Raw genomic sequence first — 18,127 nt, 5'->3', positions numbered from 1 at the left:
TCTTGTTGGGATTTTTCTTCATAGTTTTCAAGGACTGAGACATCTTCCTCCTGTTTTTGGCCTGCTGAATTTCTACCCATCCTTTAAAGACCGACTCAAATACTTTTTCTGATCCTCCAGTTAGTAACCATCTTCCTTCTTGGACTTCACAGAGTGATTTTAATTTTTTTTTCTTTTTGCAGGGGATGGTAGAGACAAAGGAGTCAGATTTCATTGATTTGGGGAACTCTCAGTAAGAAAACTCCCTCTACCAATGCAGATTGGTGCCAGCACTGGCAATCCTAGTGTTAGAAACTTGACTGGGGCTCTGACGTTTTAATAGTCAAATAATCAGTATGTGTCTGAGGCAGAACTGATCCCAGGTATCCACAATACTATATTCCCTCTACATCTGATTCCCCGTAACATCATGTACCAAAAATAGTTATTAGTGTTTGTGTCATATTCCCCTGCTGGACTGAAGACAGACCTTTTCCTATAATTTTCATCTTTCCCAGCCTCTAACACAGTGGTTTGTGGAATGAATGAATAAATTTTTTAAAAAAAATTAAAGTAAAAAGATAACCTTTAGTCCCATCCAGAGTTAGTCTGAATTCAGAATTGGTGTAGCTAGAATGAATGACTTTGTGTTTGTTTGTATTTGCATAGTGTCCTATAAACCTCTTCCTTGAGGTGTCTTCCTTTTTTTTCCTTCTAAAAGAGAGCTTCCCAGGGAAATTGTAGACTGAATCTCCCTAAGATAAGGCATTCAGAATCCTGTTGCCTGAAGAATTTGATGTAAACAGTTCTGGTTGATCTCCAAGGTGGGCCCCAGTGAGCCCTTGACACATTGACCCCCATGGGATTAGAGTCAGAAGTCACCTTGTCCACTTGTATCTATAGAAAAATCCCCGTACGATGTGATGAGTAAAGTGACCACCAGTCTCAGCTTGGTGATGCTAATCGAGGGGGAGATTTCCCAAGGCTCCCCATTCCACTTCTGAACAGCTCTAATGGTTAGGATTTTTTTTTGTTTACATTGAGCCTCCCTGCAATTCCTACACATTCATTGCCACTTGTTCTGCCCTCTGAGGCTAAGCAGAACTAATCTAATCCCTCTTCCGTAGGACACTCTTTCAAATATTTGAACCCATCAATCATGTCCCCTCTAAGTCTCTTTATATTATAGGCCAAACTCCACCAGTTCCTTCAACCAGTCCTTGTATGGAGTGGTCTTGGGAGCCCTCACTATTCTCTCCTTCTCCTTCAGACTTTCTACAGCCTTTCTAAAATGTAACACCAACTAGATGTGATCTGAGCAGGGTAGAATTCAGTGAGGTTACCAAACCCATTGTAATAGGCACTATGCCTTTGTTAACATAGCCTAAGATTTTGGGTTTTTGGCTTTTTGATAGCTTTTCTAACTGGCATATGATTTATATTAAGCTTGGAGTCCTCTGGAATCCCCAGAACTTTTGGAAAGGAACCATTGCCTAGTCCCTCCCCCACACCCTGTCTTATGTTTGTGAAAATGATATCTTGAACACAGGTGTAGGAATTTACTTTTATCTCTATTCAATTTCATCTGATTAGATGGGGTCGATTCTTCTAGCTTGTCAAGAACTATTGGAAAGGGACGGAGGAAGGAAAGAAGGAAGAGGAGGGAGAGAGGGAAGAAGGAAAGAAGGAAGGAAGGAACAGAGGGAGGGAAGAAGGAAGCAAGGAAAGAAGAAAAGAAGGACAGAAAGGAGAGAAGGAAAGTAACATTTATTAAGCACCTATTATATGTTTAATATTTATGTCTTATGATCTCATGTAACTTGTTGATATGTTGTAGAAGGATAAAAGAAACCCTAATATTTTCTTTGGAAAAAGAATTAATGGTGCTATCACAAGCAAAAAAGTAGTAAAGTCAGAAGTAGCAGCAAGTTGTGGGGAGAAAATAATATGTTTAGTTTGGAAATGCTGAAGTTGAAATGCTATTGGGCCAAGTCAGCTCCCTGAAGGCAGGCACTGTTTGATTTCTGTTTTCTCGTCCCCTTCACCTTGCCCACTGTATGTCACAGAGAGACAGTTAATAGATTCTTCTGGAATAGTTGATCGATGTAAGTTCCCTGAAGGAAAGGACTGTTCCATTTTGGTCATTATGTTACTCAATGCCTGGGTAGCCTAATGCTTGACACACAGAAAGTGCCTAATAAATGCTTGTTGATTGATTGACATTCAAGTGGAGAAGCCAGTTAGACCATTCTAGATGTGCATCTAGTCCTCATAAGAGATGTTGGAACTCTGTGTATAGATTTGGGACTCTTTAATAATAACAATAGTAGTAATGATAGCCAACATTTATATCACACCTACTATGTGCCAGGAACCGTGCTAAGTGCTTTTCAAATATTATCTCATTGGAGACTCACAACAGGGGTAGGTGGGAAGTAGGTGCTATTATCATCCCCATTTTAGAGATTAGGATTATGAGGCCAATAGAGGTTAAGTAATTTCCTCAAGGTCACACAGCTAGTAAGTCTCTGGGGTCAGATTTGAATTCAGGTCTTCCCGACTTCAAGCCCAATGTGTCTTTGCTGTGTCTTCTAGCTTCCTCTTCATAGAAATGGTAGTGGAGAATTGTACTGGGGCAGAAAGCAAAGAGAAGGGGACTGAGGCGAAGGTCGTTGAGGAACAACCACACTGAGGAGTGAGAAGATAAGAAGCCAGGGGAGGAGTTAAAGATAGGAGCAGAACCAGGAAATTGTGGCATCTTTGGAGCCTGTGATGTTATTGGTGGTGGGAATTTCTGATGTGGGACTTCCTTCTCCAGGAGGGACTTCCTTCGACTCAAGAAGACTGGTAACCGCTCTGCAAAGAAATCCTTAGGGAATTGCCAGAGGTGGAGAGGTTTGCAGGGGACCGCAAAGCTTTCATTGTTGTCCAGTCCTTTTTTCAGTCACGTCTAACTCTTCATGACCCCGTTTAGAGTTTTCTTGGCAAAGATACTGGAGCAGTTTGCTCTTCTTCAGCTCATTTTACAGACGAGGAAACAGAGGCAAACAGGGTGAAGTGACTTACCCAGGGTCAATCAGCTAGTGAGTATCTGAGGCCAGATTTGAACTCAGGCCTTCCTAACTCCAGGTCTATCCACTGTGCCAACTTAGCTAGTATATGACAAAAGTGAGACTCACATGCCAAGTCTCCCCAAGGTTCCCAGCTATTTTCATCCTGAACCCTTTGCTTTTCAGTAAATCTTCCTATACTTCCTATCTATGTAAAAGGAGAGAAATTCTGTGGTTTACCATTTACATGCACATAAGAAATTATAAAACTTTATTTGGCATATAACATTTTTTAGCATCATAAAGTTTTAAGTGTCTAACAGAATGCAATCAAACAAATAAATTAGTGAGGCTTTTGATTCTGTTTTCTGTCAGCCACCAACAGTTTTATTCTCAGTATATTTTGTGAAAGAGATTACTCCCATGTCACATTCAGTTCAGGTTTTTTCTTGCTTTGGGTTTGATTGAGACCAGCACTGAGAATCTTGAATCACGAAGCTAAATTGTTATAAATGGAATTAGAGCCTTGGAAGCCTGTTTAGTAAGAACGGGGTAGACTTCTTCAAGCATTCTACAATGCTTTTACAAGCACCAAAAAAAATTGAATTTCATTGCTTGGAAATCAATGCAGAGTTTCTGGTTATTGGAGAGATCAATTAGTTTGTCTTCCACTATATCATTATTGTTGATTTTTTTCTAGCCAAACCTCGTTCACTTGTAGGTGGAACAGTGAGTGGAGAGCTCTGGTCTTGGGAGTCTGGGAGACCTGAGGTCACCTCCCAATATGTGACTCGAGTGCTCTGTGTCTCAACTTCCCTATCTGTAAAAATAAGGGAATTGCACCCTGTCGCCTCTGAGGTCTTTTCCAAGTCCTAAGTCTGTGATCACGTGATCCTGTGAATTATTCCCTTCCATTCCCTCATATTTTCAGATGGCTATAAATGTTCCCTCTTTTTCCCACTCCATCCCTACCTCTTCATCTTTTTTTTTTCCTAGTCTCAGAATTTTTCACTAACACTACTATAATTAGTATATTTCCAAAGGATAATATAGTTATTTGCCAAATACCCCTTACTCCAGTTTCTTATATGCCCTGAAGTTATTCATAGCCCAGGCTGAGAATTTCTGCTCCAAGTTTGCTCTCTTATCCAGGTAAGTAAGTATAAGTGAGTATCTGAGGCTGGATTTGAACTCAGGTCTTCCTGATTAGAGGTCCAGTACTTTATCCACTGTTCCACCTAGTAGGCACAAGATAAACTTAACAGAGGAGGGGGACTGGGAAAAAATTACTGCCAAGAAATGGTCTTTGAAGAAAGTCAGGGATTGAGTCTAAGAGATGGAAATGAGGAGGAAGAGCATTCCAGGCTTAGGGAACAGCTCAGGGGCAAGCCAGGTTTGGGTTAAAGCCAGAAGGTAAAAGGGATAATTAGCTGAAAAGTTCAAAGATACAGGATAAGAGGTTCTTAACCTGGAGTAAGTTCTTGTGAACTTTTAAAAAAAATTCTGATAACTATATTTCACCATAATTGGTTTCCTTTCTAATCTTACATATTTTGGTTTTGTATTTAAAAACATTATTCATAGAAGGGGCCCATTAGGCTTCACTAATCTGCCAAAGGGGTCCACAACCCAGAAATGGTTCCAAACCCATGGAGTTTGCTGAGATCAGAATGAGCATTCCAGAAGAAGCCATATAATAGACTAAAGTGAGGCTGGTGACTTTATATAGCCCTGCCTCACTTAAATCCAATTCATTTGCAAGTCAAGATATCACCTTTCTGAGGTCATGGGCCCTCTTTGAGAACAAAGGACAAATAACAAGCTCAGTGTAATAGACTACTAGACCAGGAAAGAAGCACATAGGAAGGAGCCCAGGAAGAAGGTAGGAATGGAGTCAGAAGTAGCGGACATGCCTCTTGTATCTAAGGCGTATCTTGTATCTAGGTGCTGGAAGACCAGGGTTGGGGGAGCCAATACAAAACAGGGAGAATGGTGCTTTTGAGTTACATCAGCAGAGGCTGACCAGTAGAGACATTGTTGAGCTGCTTCAACATGGAATTTATTTCCGTCGATGTTTGAGAGCCTACTTCTGTAAAGTCTCCTTTCCATGTGTGCTGCTGCCCAGGCTTCCATAGCCAGGTGCTGAAAGGAACTAGTTTTCTGGGCTCTCAAAGAGGTCAAGCAGGCAGGCATTCCAGTGCGGGCTGGCAGCCTCTCAGCAAAGGTTTGCGAAACCAATTAGTGGTGTAGCTATGAGATGCAAGGAGAGCTTTTACACTGTGTAAGATGAGAAAACTGGAAAAGTCCTCAAATAGCAGAAAGGGAGCTCTGTCACAAGCAGCTTGTATGCTAATTACAAATCGGTCTTTTTCCTTCATTAAAAAAAGTTGGCTCCCTCTTGGTCTTAAGGATGTTTTGTTAGCCTTGCTCTAATTATTTGAAAGCTATAAAACCATTCTCATTTGAAGGGCTCTATAATTCAGACTTTTCTTCCTGCCATTTTTACTTGTTTCTCCTAATTAATCTGAGTTTGTGTTACTCCAACCCCACCCCCAAGAGGAGTGCCAGTCAGTGGAGCAAGCCATCTGAATTTAAGTTGTACCTGTGATTCTTGGTAGCAAGTACTTAGAAAAAACCCACAGGGACCCTTTGAGGAGAGGAGTCCAAAGAATGAATTTCTAATAGTGGAATTTGAAGTAGGGAAGGGGGAGAGTGAGCTTTCTGGCAATTTACTACAAGTGGAAAGAGCCAGAGGACCTGGATTCAAATCTATATGAGCCTGAGCAAGTCAGCCTCTCAGCCTCAGTTTCCTCAACTGTAGAGTTCAGGGATTGGACTAGGTGGCCTCTGATATCCCTTCCAGCTCTAAGTGTGGATCCTGTGGCGATGAGGCATTGCATAAGCTTGATGGAAGAAGGCAGTGGCCCAGGGAAAGCTCCCCTCCTGCAAGCTGACACTGAAATTCCTTCAGTGGAGGTGTGGAGGACATGGAGCCTTCCATCCCTCAATAAGAGGCCAGGTTTAAACATCCGTGAAGAGGCCACAGAAAAGCTGGTATTTACCTTGACTGATCTTTTGCACGCAATTCAACAAACTTGAAGCGCCCACTGTGTGCAAGGCATGGGAACAAGATTGAATTTCATGAGCTCTAAGGTTGTTTCTTCTTTAAACTCTAGGATCACTGTGGCCTTCAGTGGGGGATAGGGAGAAGACAAAGATAAAATGAAGCAAGTCCTGGCTCTCGGGAAGCTTACATTCTAACCCAGTGAAGAGAGATATGTCAGAAAATAACCACAGGTGGAAGAAGTGACTCACCTGCGGTCACTCGACCTAGCTCGTGAGCCACAGGCCAAGATGAAGGCTAGGAAGCCTCATAGCCTTTCCACCTACATGGCTGTAGTCAGCTGAGGTCTGACCCTGTTCTCAGGCTGCTCTCGTGGGAATCTTACGTTCACCTTTTGAAGTTCTTGTAGCAATGGCAGTGTGTGTGTGTGAATCAGTGCATGTATGTGCCTGAGAGTATGTGTGTGTGTTTATATTGTGTATTTGTATATGGATGTGTGTTATGTATAAAAGGATGCATTGTATGTGACTGTGTTGTGGTGTGTGCATGTATGTTGTGCTGTGTGTATGTGAGTGTATTGTATATGTGTGTGAGTGTATTGTATTATGTGTTTTGTTGTACGTATGGGTGTGCATATGGATAGGTATGTGGGTATGTGTATGTGAGTGTACGTGTGTATGTTTGTTGTATGTATGTGTATGTGTTTGTGATTGTGTGTGTATGTGTGTGTATTGTGATTTGTATTGTATATGCATGAGTGAATGTGTATGTGAGAGTATAGTTGTGTATTGTGTGTATGTGTATTGTACGTGAGTGTATATATGCATATTGTGTGTATGTGTATATATCACATTGCGTGTATGTGTATATTGTATGTGACTATTATGGTGTATGTGCATTGTGCTGTGTGTATGTGAGTGTATTTTATTGTGTATGTATGTGAGTACATTGTATTATGTATGTATGTATGTGCATATGTGTATATATGCAGTTATGTGTATGTGAATGTACATAGGAGCATACATGTGTATGTTTATTGTGCGTATGTATGTGATGATATGTGTCTGTGTGCATGTGCTGTGATTTGTATTGTGTGTGCATGTGTGAATTGTGTATGTGTGTATATTGTATCGTATATATGTGTATCATATTGTGTGTTGTATTGTGTGCATGCCTGTATTATGTTATATGTATGTGTGTGTATGTGTGCTGTATTGCATGTGTGTGTGTATGTGTATTACGTTGTGTGTACTGTATGGGTGTGTATATTGTATTGTGTGTATGTGAATGTGAGTGTGTATACGTGTACTATGTGTATATGAGGGGGAGGGGGGACAGGTGGAGGGGGGAGTATTGGAGAAGGGCAGGCAGCTTCAGCACTGGCTTCTTGAACTGCTTCTCACAAATCAGGCTATCCAGACCCCTCTTACTATCCCTTTCAGGGAAATGTGGGTCATTCGCAAGGGGAAGCTCAGGGGCTCACTGGGTATTGCTTCTGGACTTGGAGTTGGGAAGACCTGAATTCAAATCCCACTTGATGTGTGATCCCTGGGAAAGTTGCTTAACCTCCCTCAGCCTCAGTTTCCTCATCTGTAAAAGGAGGGTTGTAAGAATTAAAGGAGAGAACAGATGTAAAGCACTTAAACCCTATATAAATGCTCACAATTGGGTGGTGGGAGGTGAGGGGGAACTGAGCTAGATTCCCTACTTCCCTGTCCAATAGCTGACCCTTTCAGGGCGGAACTGACAGTTATCCCTGATACTGCATGTTGGGATGGACGGGTTGGTTCCTGGGATTCTCAAGCACCACAGCCTCATTGGAGGGGGTGGGGCATCACACAGGCAATGGCATTCCTTGTTAAAGAGCCAGAGGGGACTTAGAAGCCAACCAGTTTGACTTCCTAACTACCTATGACTTCAGGTGAGTCATTACATGAGTCTCAGAGCCTTCATTGGTTGGTGCAGCAAAATGGCCCTGATGCAGTTTGGGGTTCTGGGAACCCCAAAATGTGAGGGTACAAGGGGGTCTGCCTGGAAAGAATTTAAGCACTCAAGCCAGGAGTCCATGAGAATGATACTTTTATACAAAAAAAAAAAAAAGATTGTAAGAAGATTTGGATGGGATTTAAGAATGGTAAATAGCCTGGGGGGCTGAGGTGCACCAGTGAAAGGAGTTAAGTGGTCTGGGCTGGGTCAGAGAGCTGCAGTGAAAAGGACCATTGGTTATCTAGGCTGGCTGGGCTGGGCCTGATGCTCAGTCAAGGCACCAGAGTCTGGATTGTGTGGGAAGATCCAGGGACTGGGTTGCTGAAAGTTATGGGAAAATTCAGGGTCCAGCCCCATTGGTTAGAATTCTGGAATGAGTTGAAATCGAACCTCAGACACTTACTAGGTGTCTGACTTTGGGCAAATCCTCTCTGTTCATTAGTTTCCTTGTCTGTAAAGTGGAGATAATAACAGCACCTGCCTTGTTGTAAGAATCAAGTGAGATTATATTTATAAGTGCTTAAGCACAGTGCCTAGCACATAGAAGGTACTTGATAAATTTTTTTTTCTCCCTTTCTCTTCTCCCCTAGGAGACCTCTCAGGTTCTTCCTTGCTCTAAATCTATGACCTTTTAGAATTCTCATTTTTACAGATGTGGCATCTGAGGCGTAAAGGTGGCAAGTGGCTTACCAAAGGGGACACACACACACACACACACACACACACACACACAGAGCTATAGCCTATGAGGTCTAGAATCCAGGTCATCCCACTCCCAGGCCTAGGCTGTTTCCACCAAACCCAGCTTCTTCCAATGTTTTTGACTTGCTTGTGTGTCAGGCTCTCAGGACAAGAATGATCAGTTTGTCCTCACCAGCTCACTTAACAAGGCCTGTATGTGTAAGCTCTCTGTCAATTATCCTTCATTAGCATTAAGTATTAAAATGCCCAGATAAGTTCCTGGCCATCCCAGGGGTCCTCAGGCACAGATCCTGGCTGGAGAGGGAAGCAGTGGGGCTCATTTTTCCTCCTGCATCTTGTCCAAGATGGGCTTGCAAGTCCAAACCTTTCTGGGCCCAACGGATCTTGTCATGGCCCCATGCATACCAAGGATGCTCAGGAATATTTCATGAAGCTAGACCCTCCCACTGGAAGCAATGCCCCAATTAAAAACTTGTTCTGATAAACAACCGCTGCTCTGAGTGAAGCTGAGACAAGATGGTCCATTAGTCATCTCCCACGTCTGTCAGGATGAATTTATTCCAGCCATTGTCCCTTTGTTTCCCATTGAGGCTGTACCTAGGGGTTCAGCTTCATGGGCATGAAGGTCCTTCCCAGTTCTAAGTCCTAAGATCTCTGTGCAGCCCTCAGTCATCGGTCTGGGATGGACCTAGACAAATAATCACTAGCATTTACATAGCACCCTAAGGTTTGTAAAACACTTCACAAATATTATCTCATTTGATCCTGGGAGGTGGGTGCTATTATCATCTTCATTTTACAGCTGGAGAAACTGAGGCAGACCGAGGTTAAGTGACTTGCCCAGGTTACACAGATAGTAAATGTCTAAGACCAGGTTTGAACTCACATTCTACGACTGCATTGCCTAGGCTGCCAAAATTAATAATACCCTGACCCTCTCCTGGGCTGTCTTCCAAACGGATAAGATTAATAATAATAGCTAACATATAGCACGTACTAGGTGCCAGGCACTGTGCTAGGGGCTTTATAAGTATTATGCCATTCGATTCTCATAGCAGCCCTGTTTTCCTGACTCCAGGCCTGCTGATCCCACTGAACTCCACAGTTCCTTCCTCAGTTTGCCCTCAAGACTCTCCAAATTTACACCTCATTACTTTCCAGATTAATTGGGGGAAAAATACCCAGTCTAAATTGGAAAAGGAGGAGGACAGAATCTGAATTACAAAATACAGGGTTCTTTAAAAGTGAAGTTTTATGATTTTAAGTAATTAGAATTAATATAAAAATCCCCCGAGGGGACCTACTTTAAGGAATGGAAAACAATAGTCTGTAATTAGCATATCAATGGTAAATTAATGCCCACTTCCGAAGTACTTGAGGTTTTTCTACAGTTACTTTTTGATGTTTTGAGATATCTCCTTGACCTCATTTGGGGTTTTCTAGGGGAGTGGTTTGCCTTTTCCTTCTCCAGCTCATTTTACAGAAGAGGAAACGGAGGCAAACAGGGTTAAGCGACTAGCCCGGGGTCACACAGCTAGTAAATGTCTGAGGTCGGGCTTGAACTAAGTGAAGATGAGTCTTCCTGACCCCAGGCCCAGCACTCTATCCACTGTGCTACCCAGCTGCCCCTTTGGATTTCATCCGCCAGGGCCAATCCTGCAGCCTCTCCACCTTGAGTTGTTGTGACTGAAAAATTAATCCCCTAGTAACCTCACCGCTGGGCTAGTCCCCTGGTATCACTACCCATGTAACACTAGGCAATTCATTTAACCTCCCTGGGCTGCAATTTCCTCATCCCCAAAATGAGGAAGTTGGACTCTATGGCCTCCGAGGCCCCTTCCAGTTCTAGAGCTGTGTTCCTGTGATCTAGCTATTCTTCCTGTTAACCTGAGTAAAGGTGGGCATTCTCTGGTGCTCAGATTGCTCTTCAACTACCCAGTAACTGGGCATAGGGAGAGGGGAGGTATTCTCCCAGGAGACAGGGCCCATTTGGTCAAATCTATCAATCATTCCACAAACATTCCTCAGATGTTAAGCAGATCCATAGAAAGGCAAAAGTATTGTCCTTCCCCTCAAGGAGTTCACATTCTGAAGAGGGTGGAGGGATGATATTTTTGCTTTTATTTATATCTCCATTTAACACAAGGAATGTTGAGTGATTGACTGATTTGAACACATGAGTACTGTCCCATGTGTGAGAATACCTGGGCTCCAGCTGAGAGCAACATCATGTAAAGAACTAGGTATGTACAAGTGTTGTATGGCGTGTGTGTGTGTGTGTACATGATGAGGTAGAAGGAGTGCTCAAGGCAGGATGTGAGACATGAGATAAGATTCAGGCTGTAACCAGCCAGAAAAGTGATCAAAGAAGACTATGCATTGATGCCCGTTTCACCCCCAATTATTTGACATCCCAGAGCAGCCCTTTCCCCTTTCCTGTTCTCTTTGCTTATCTGCATGACAAAGACACCTCCTGACTACCTGATATCCCAGGCATTCCAGAGCTGTGCCTGCCCTTCTTCCCTTCTCCTGCTCCCCTTCCCCCATCCCATCTGGTATATATACCAGACACCTCACCTGGCTAATTGCTCTGCCTCCCCATGGGAGTAAGCCCTCTGGGTGTGTTATCCCAATAAATGCCTTTCTTTATCTTGGAGACTGTCCAAGTGAATTCTTTCAGGACACTGAGACCCACAGCATCTATTCATCATGCATATATGTGCATAGATATAGTTATGTGCATATACATAAATGATGTGTATGTACATATCTGGATGTATGTACACATGTGTGTATATATGTAGGTATATATGTATGTATGTGTAGATAGAAAGCAATCTCAGAAGGAAGGTGCTGGCAGTAGGTAGAAATGGAGGGGAGAGAGACCCTGCAGAAGGCAGGATTTTGAGGTGAGACATGAAGGCATCCAGGAAAAGTAAGAGAAAGACATGGGCAAGGAGAGAATTCCAGGCAAAAGGGGCAGAGAGGAAGATGGCAAGGAACATGAGGAAGTTTAATGTAGTTGGATCATACAGTGTACTTGGAGGGGAATAAAATGCAAAAAGGTTGGAAAGGTAGGAAGAAGCTTTAACCGTTAAGCAAAGCATTTTTTTATTTGATCTTAGAGGGTAGAGGGAGTTTATGAAGTTGGAGGGAGGAGCAGTGACGTTGCCAGACATGCACTTTAGGAAGTTCACTTTGACAAGGGTATTGAGGTCTACAGTGCTGGGAACCCAGAAATTCAAGGGCAGAAGATGTGGGTCCTACCTCGAAAGAATTCAACTCAAGTCTTCTTTCAGTCAGAGACTAGGTTTATCAAAACACTCGTTGAGGTGGGGCAAGATTTTAAGAATTTGTACTTTGTTAGATGAGACTAACCCTTTTCATAGGGGAAAGATCTGTGGGAAGATTTGGATGGGAGTGGACTGTAGGCTGGGGGGACCTCAAGGTAATTGAGTTGAAGTTTTGGGCAAGGAGCCACAATGAAAGGCCAGTTGAAAGGATTACTGGGATAAGCCTCAGGCAAACATCAGAGACTAGGCCTTGTGGAAAAGTTCAGGGGCTGGGTTGAAAGTTCAAAGGGGGGGTAGGGGTCCAGAGCCCATACCCCTTCAAAGGGAGTAGAAAATTAATTAGACTGGGGAGGGGGACTGATAGGATTTTGCACAGATGGGGATCTAAGTGTAAAAGGAAGGGATGGGATGAGATCATTATAATAATAGCTAGCATTTCCACAGCACCTACTGTGTGCTAGGCACTTTACAAATATTATCTCAGTTGATCCTTGTAACCACTCTGGGAGGTAGGTGCTATTATTGTATTCTGTTGTTGAGTTGTTTCAGTCATATCTGACTCTTTGTGACCCCATTTGGACTTTTCCTGGCGAAGATACTGGAGTGGTTTGCCATTTATTTCCTTTCCAGCTCATTTTACAGATGAGGAAACTGAGGCAAACAGGGTTAAGCAACTTGCCTAGGGCCTCACAGCTAGTAAGTGTCTGAGGTTAGGTTTGAACTCAGAACAGGAGTCTTTCTGATTCCAAGCCTAGTGCTCTATCTTAGTGCACACCCTAGCTGCCCATTATATTATTTTACAGCAGAGGAAACTGAGACAAGCAGAGGTTAAGGGGCTTGCCAAGGGTCATGCAGATAGTGAGTTATCTGAGGTTAAATTTGAACTTGGATCTTCCTGACTTCAGGCCCAGTGCTCTATCCAGATGGCAAAAACCATCTAGAGCCTTCCAGCCCTAGACCCCTTATCCTTTAACCTTAAATCACTTAATGGGCCTCCTCCTCTGTTAAAAATGAGTCATTTGGATTGGAAAACCATCCCAGAGGTCCTCCCTGGTTCTAGATGGATGCTTCCATGGCATATCCCCCCTCTCATCTACACTACCATAATAACTCATTGCCTGCCAGACAGGAAGCCTTTGTAGCTAGCTTGTTTGGCAGCCCCTGCTGGAGCAGGGACTCTGCTAGCCCCGGAGGGGTCACCTCTGCAGCACAGTAGCCATGGGAGGAAGACTTTAATGGAGGAAATGATTCACCCCTAGATTCTCAGCCATACATTTAGTTTGCTCAGAAAATCTTTCCTTGGGGACAATGTTCATGGCTAACTTCAGCACCAGCCTTGCCCAAAGTGAATGCAAACTCTGAGCTAGTAAAATCATAATTAATGAAGTTTTACTGCATGTTCTCCTAGGGCTTCTATATAAGAATCACAAGGAGGGTGATAGCTGAGCTCTACGTTATTACTATTTTACTTTGTTCATCTTCTTTATAGAGGATGAGGAGGGATGAGGCCCTAAGTCCCAGACAGCAGTGAAGGCAGCTCCCCAGAAGAAGCATTTTGAGAGGCTGCATTTGTATAGTGGATAGAACTGGCCTGGAAACCAGGGAATTGCTGTTGTTCAGTCATGTCTGACTCTTCATGACTCCATGGACCGTACTGTCCTTGGAGTTCTTGGCAAAGATAATGGAGTGGTTTGCCATTTCTGTCTCCAGTGGAATAAGGCAAGCAGAGGTTAAATGACTTGCCCAGGGTCACACAGCTGGTAAGTATCTGAGGTTGGATTTGAACTCAGGTCTTCCTGACCTGTGTTCTGTCAACTGAGGTTTCCTTCTGGAAACCAGGATGACTTGTGTTCAAGTGGGCCTTTTGACACATGGTGGGAGTGTGACTCAGGGCAACAGAGAGAATACTAACCTTAACTTCTCAGTTGACAGCTAGGTGTTGCAGTGGATAGAATGTCAGACCTGAAGTCAAGAAAACTCTTCTTGAGTTCCAATCCTGCATCAGATGCTTACTAGCTGTGTGACCCTGGGCAAGTCACTTAACCCTGTTTACTTCAGTTTTCTCATCTGTCAAATGAGCTGGAAAAGGAAATGGCAAACTGCTCCAGTATCTCTACCAAGAAAACCACCAATGGGGTCACAAAGAGTCAGACGTGACTAAAATGACACAACAAAAAACCTCTCAGTTGCTATAGTAGGTGACTGTAAGACTGGAAGGTGCTGACCTGAGTAGGTAAAGGGACTTTTCTCCCCGGGGAGTTTCCTCTATCACTGAATGCACAGATCTAGTCTCTAGTGTTATTCTTTTAAATTAATTTATTTTTACAAGCATTTGTTATCCGTCCTCACTGCCCTCCCTCCATTGAACAATTAAAATGAAATGAAATACTCATAACAGTTATTTTAGTCCAGCAAAACAAATTCCTACATTGACCATGCCCAAAAACGTATGTAAGTCTCTCTTCAGTCTCTATCAGCTGTATGCGAGGCCAGTGTCATGTTTCATCTTTCGTCTTCTTAACTCGTGGTTTCTCATTGCATTGATCAGAATTCGAAAGACTTGCAAAGTCTTTTTCTCTATAATGTCATTACAGAAATTGTTTTCCCAGCTCTGCTTACTTCACTCTACATCAGATAAAACATATTGTTTTTCTAAGGGATATGTGTGTCTGTATTGACCTAACCAGCCTGCGTTTTGACAACCTCCTCCTCCATACTTTTTCCTCCTTTGGCTTCCATGACACTACTCTCTACTGGTTCTCCTGTTGGCCAGAGTGCTCCTTCTCAAGCTCTTCTGTAGAATCACTACTAAACATGGGGGACCTCAAGGCTCCATCCTGGTCCTCCTATCTCTACTTTATTAGGGATCTGCTCCCATGGGTTCAATTTTCATCCCTCTGTAGATGACTCCCAAATCTATATATCTAGCCTCAATCTCTCTTTAGTCCCCCAGCTACCTGTAGGGCATCTCCATCTAGATGTCCCATTAGCCACTTTAACTCAAAGGAGATCATTACCATCTTTTCCCCTAGACCTGCCCTCCTCCAAACTTCTCTATTTCTGTGGAGGGTACCATTATCCTTCCAATTGCCAGGTCCACAACCTTCAAACATCTTTGACTGTCACCATTCCCTTTCCTACCCCACACCCCCATCCTATCATTGGCCATCTTGTTGATTCTGAGTCTCCTGAACTCGGTCCTTTCTCTGCCCTCAGAGTCTTTTATCTCCTCTCATCTGGAGTACTGTATAAGCCTCTTAATTAACCTTTCGGCATGCTTCCACTCTTTCCCTCTTCCAACCTGTCCATCATTGAACTGCCAAAATGATATGCCCAAGACACGAGTCTGATTACATCATCCCATTTGACAGACGAGGAAACTGACATAAACTGACTTGCCCAGGGTCACAGAGCTAGTCAGTGTCTTTGGCTGGATTTGATCTCGGGTCTTCCTGACTTTGGGCCCAACTGTCTTGTCTACTGTGCCATCCAGCTGTCTGATAAAATATAGATTCCTCAGTCTGGCATGTAAAGCTCTCCATAATCTGGCTCCTTCCTATGTTTCTAGACTTCTCTTATATTACTGGTCTTTGTGAACTTTATATTCCAGATCATTGCTTGTTCTTTGAATGAACAAATGTTCTGCCCTTTACACAGACTGCCCCTCCCCTTTCCCCATACCTGTCATCCTCTCCCTATTCACCTCTGCCTCGAAGAATCCCTAGCTACGTTATGGGCTCAGTTCAGAGTCCACCTCCTACTTTTTTGATTCCACATTTGTCAGCATTCTCTCTCTCCTCAATTATCTTTATTTATCAGCTGTATTCTCCAGTAGAATATAAGGACTGAGAAAAGGCCATCTGATCTACCAACTGAAATAGCTAGTTACCGCGGAGAAATCATCCATGTATAGATGGCCTTGCAGGGAAGAGGGAACCTTCAACCATGCCATGGGGTGGGGGTGGAGGGAGGATGGTGAGTATTGGAGTATATTCGAGGCTTAGAGATGAATATTGTGGCCCTTTTCTTTGATTTATATGATGCTTTTTTGTTTGTCATAACGCTCTGTATATCACACACACACACACACACACACACACACACACACACACACACAAGCACTCGCGCACTGATGGGCTGAGACTCCCCCATCAGAATGGGAGACATATGAACTGTTTCTTTTCCACTTTAACTCCCACAGAACCCAGCACAAAGCTTCGCCTATAGCAATAACTCAGGACACTGTGGAAAAGAGCAGGATGTAGACACTGACCTAATGTGTCTCAGAGGAAGCATGACAGGCACTAATGGGGGCTGGCCAACTCGCTCCCCTCAGAGCAGTGACTAAATCGTTAGTGGGTGTGATTAAGAAGCTGTAAGCAGGGATGTGGAAAAGGCTTGTCTCATTAAAGACCTGTTGGCACCAAACTACCTCTTAACAAATGCCAGTTGTGATAGTTAAGAGCAAAAGAAAGGGAGACCGAGTCTAAAAATCTTCCCCCTAGGGGTCCTCTACCTTAAACAAACCCAGCTAGCTTGTTCCTCTGAACTTCCATTCTCTGTATCTCCCTCATCTCCAGGTCTTCCTATCTCAAGGGTTATTTGTCCTTCCTCTCCTCTCTCTCACCCACTTCCTTTCTCCTTGAGATGCTTTGGCCTTCTCATTCCTGCCATTGTCTCCTCCCCATCCTTCCTTCAGCCATGAGCAGAATCCACAGAGCTGTTCCTACCCCTGATGTTGGGGTGTTTTTGAAGAAGACCAGACTCAAAGGCATCTCTGTTGGGAAGGGGGTCAGAGAAGGTTTGAGGCTACTGTGGGGCTATTTGTCAGAGGAAGAAGGCTCACTTCTCACTCAGGAGAGGAAGATGGAATTAGGAGGACCGAGATGGGAGTGGGAAGATTTTTCATTAGTGACTTGACACTTTTGATCCTACCTATGGGAATCTGGACTGGAGAGTCAGGAAGGGAGAGGAGAAGAGACTAATGCACTATCCTTTGGGTTGGAGATTGGAGGCAGGGAATATGTGAGGCACCTAATTACCTAATTACGTCTTCTGGCACGTGGAGAGGAGAGAAGCGAGGATTTATGTTCTTTCTGATAGCTAATGACATCTTTCTCTCCCCATTTTCCCATACCTCCATCTGCCTATTTCTCCATGTTCTCCTGATCATCTTCTCTTTCATAATCTTCTCCTGTGTCCCCAAATTCCCATTTCTTCCCATATCTTCATCTCCCATTTTTCTCACCTTCTATCTCCACCTCTCCTATCCATCTCCCCAACTTCCTGTCTCCCAATATCTTCATCCCTCCTTGTCTCTATTCCTCCTTTTATCTCCCTCTCTGCCCACATTTCCATCTTGTCCATATCCCTGGGTCTCCCGTACCCTCTCACCCTGTCTCCTCTCTCCCCATATTTCCATCTTATCCATCTCCCTGGGTCTCCCCTCCTCTCCCACCCTGTCTCCTCTCTCCCCATATTTCCATCTTGTCCATCTCCCTGGGTCTCCCCTCCTCTCCCACCCTGTCTCCTCTCTCCCCATATTTCCATCTTGTCCATCTCCCTGGGTCTCCCTTCCTCTCCTACCCTGTCTCCTCTCTCCCCATATTTCCATCTTGTCCATCTCCCTGGGTCTCCCCTCCTCTCCCACCCTGTCTCCTCTCTCCCCATATTTCCATCTGTACATCTCCCTGGGTCTCCCCTCCTCTCCCACCCTGTCTCCTCTCTCCCCATATTTCCATCTTGTCCATCTCCCTGGGTCTCCCTTCCTCTCCACCCTGTCTCCTCTCTCCCCATATTTTCATCTTGTCCATCTCCCTGGGTCTCCTCTTCCCTCTCAGTGTCTCAGGGACATGTGTATCGATTCTGCACAACAGAGGGCTTGTGGCTACAGGACAAAAACTCCAGTATGCCCTGGAGGGACCTGTCAGAGTGTGAGGTCGAGTCAGAAGAGGTAAGTTGGGGTGTGAACAGACAAGGGGAAGGGAAGGACATGTGGATGATAACAGGAGAGGGAAACAGAGTGACCCACTTGTGTGTGAGAAGGAAGTGGG

At 43.9% G+C, this 18,127-nt stretch overlaps 1 protein-coding gene across 1 annotated transcript in view; it reads left to right on the top strand.

The window, feature by feature from the left end:
* GLP1R (glucagon like peptide 1 receptor) overlaps positions 1 to 18,127 on the top strand; it is a 57,119-nt gene that overhangs the window by 10,837 nt on the left and 28,155 nt on the right. The window contains exon 4 of the mRNA XM_036768362.1: positions 17,915 to 18,027. Within this exon, the coding sequence (XP_036624257.1) occupies positions 17,915 to 18,027 (113 nt within the window). The remainder of the gene's footprint in view (positions 1 to 17,914; positions 18,028 to 18,127) is intronic.

Source organism: Trichosurus vulpecula, chromosome 7 (genome assembly GCF_011100635.1).
Source record: "Trichosurus vulpecula isolate mTriVul1 chromosome 7, mTriVul1.pri, whole genome shotgun sequence".
In the NCBI taxonomy this organism is placed as follows: Eukaryota; Metazoa; Chordata; class Mammalia; order Diprotodontia; family Phalangeridae; genus Trichosurus; species Trichosurus vulpecula.
Note: the sequence above shows the minus strand (reverse complement) of the source record. Positions and strands in the feature narration are given on the sequence as shown.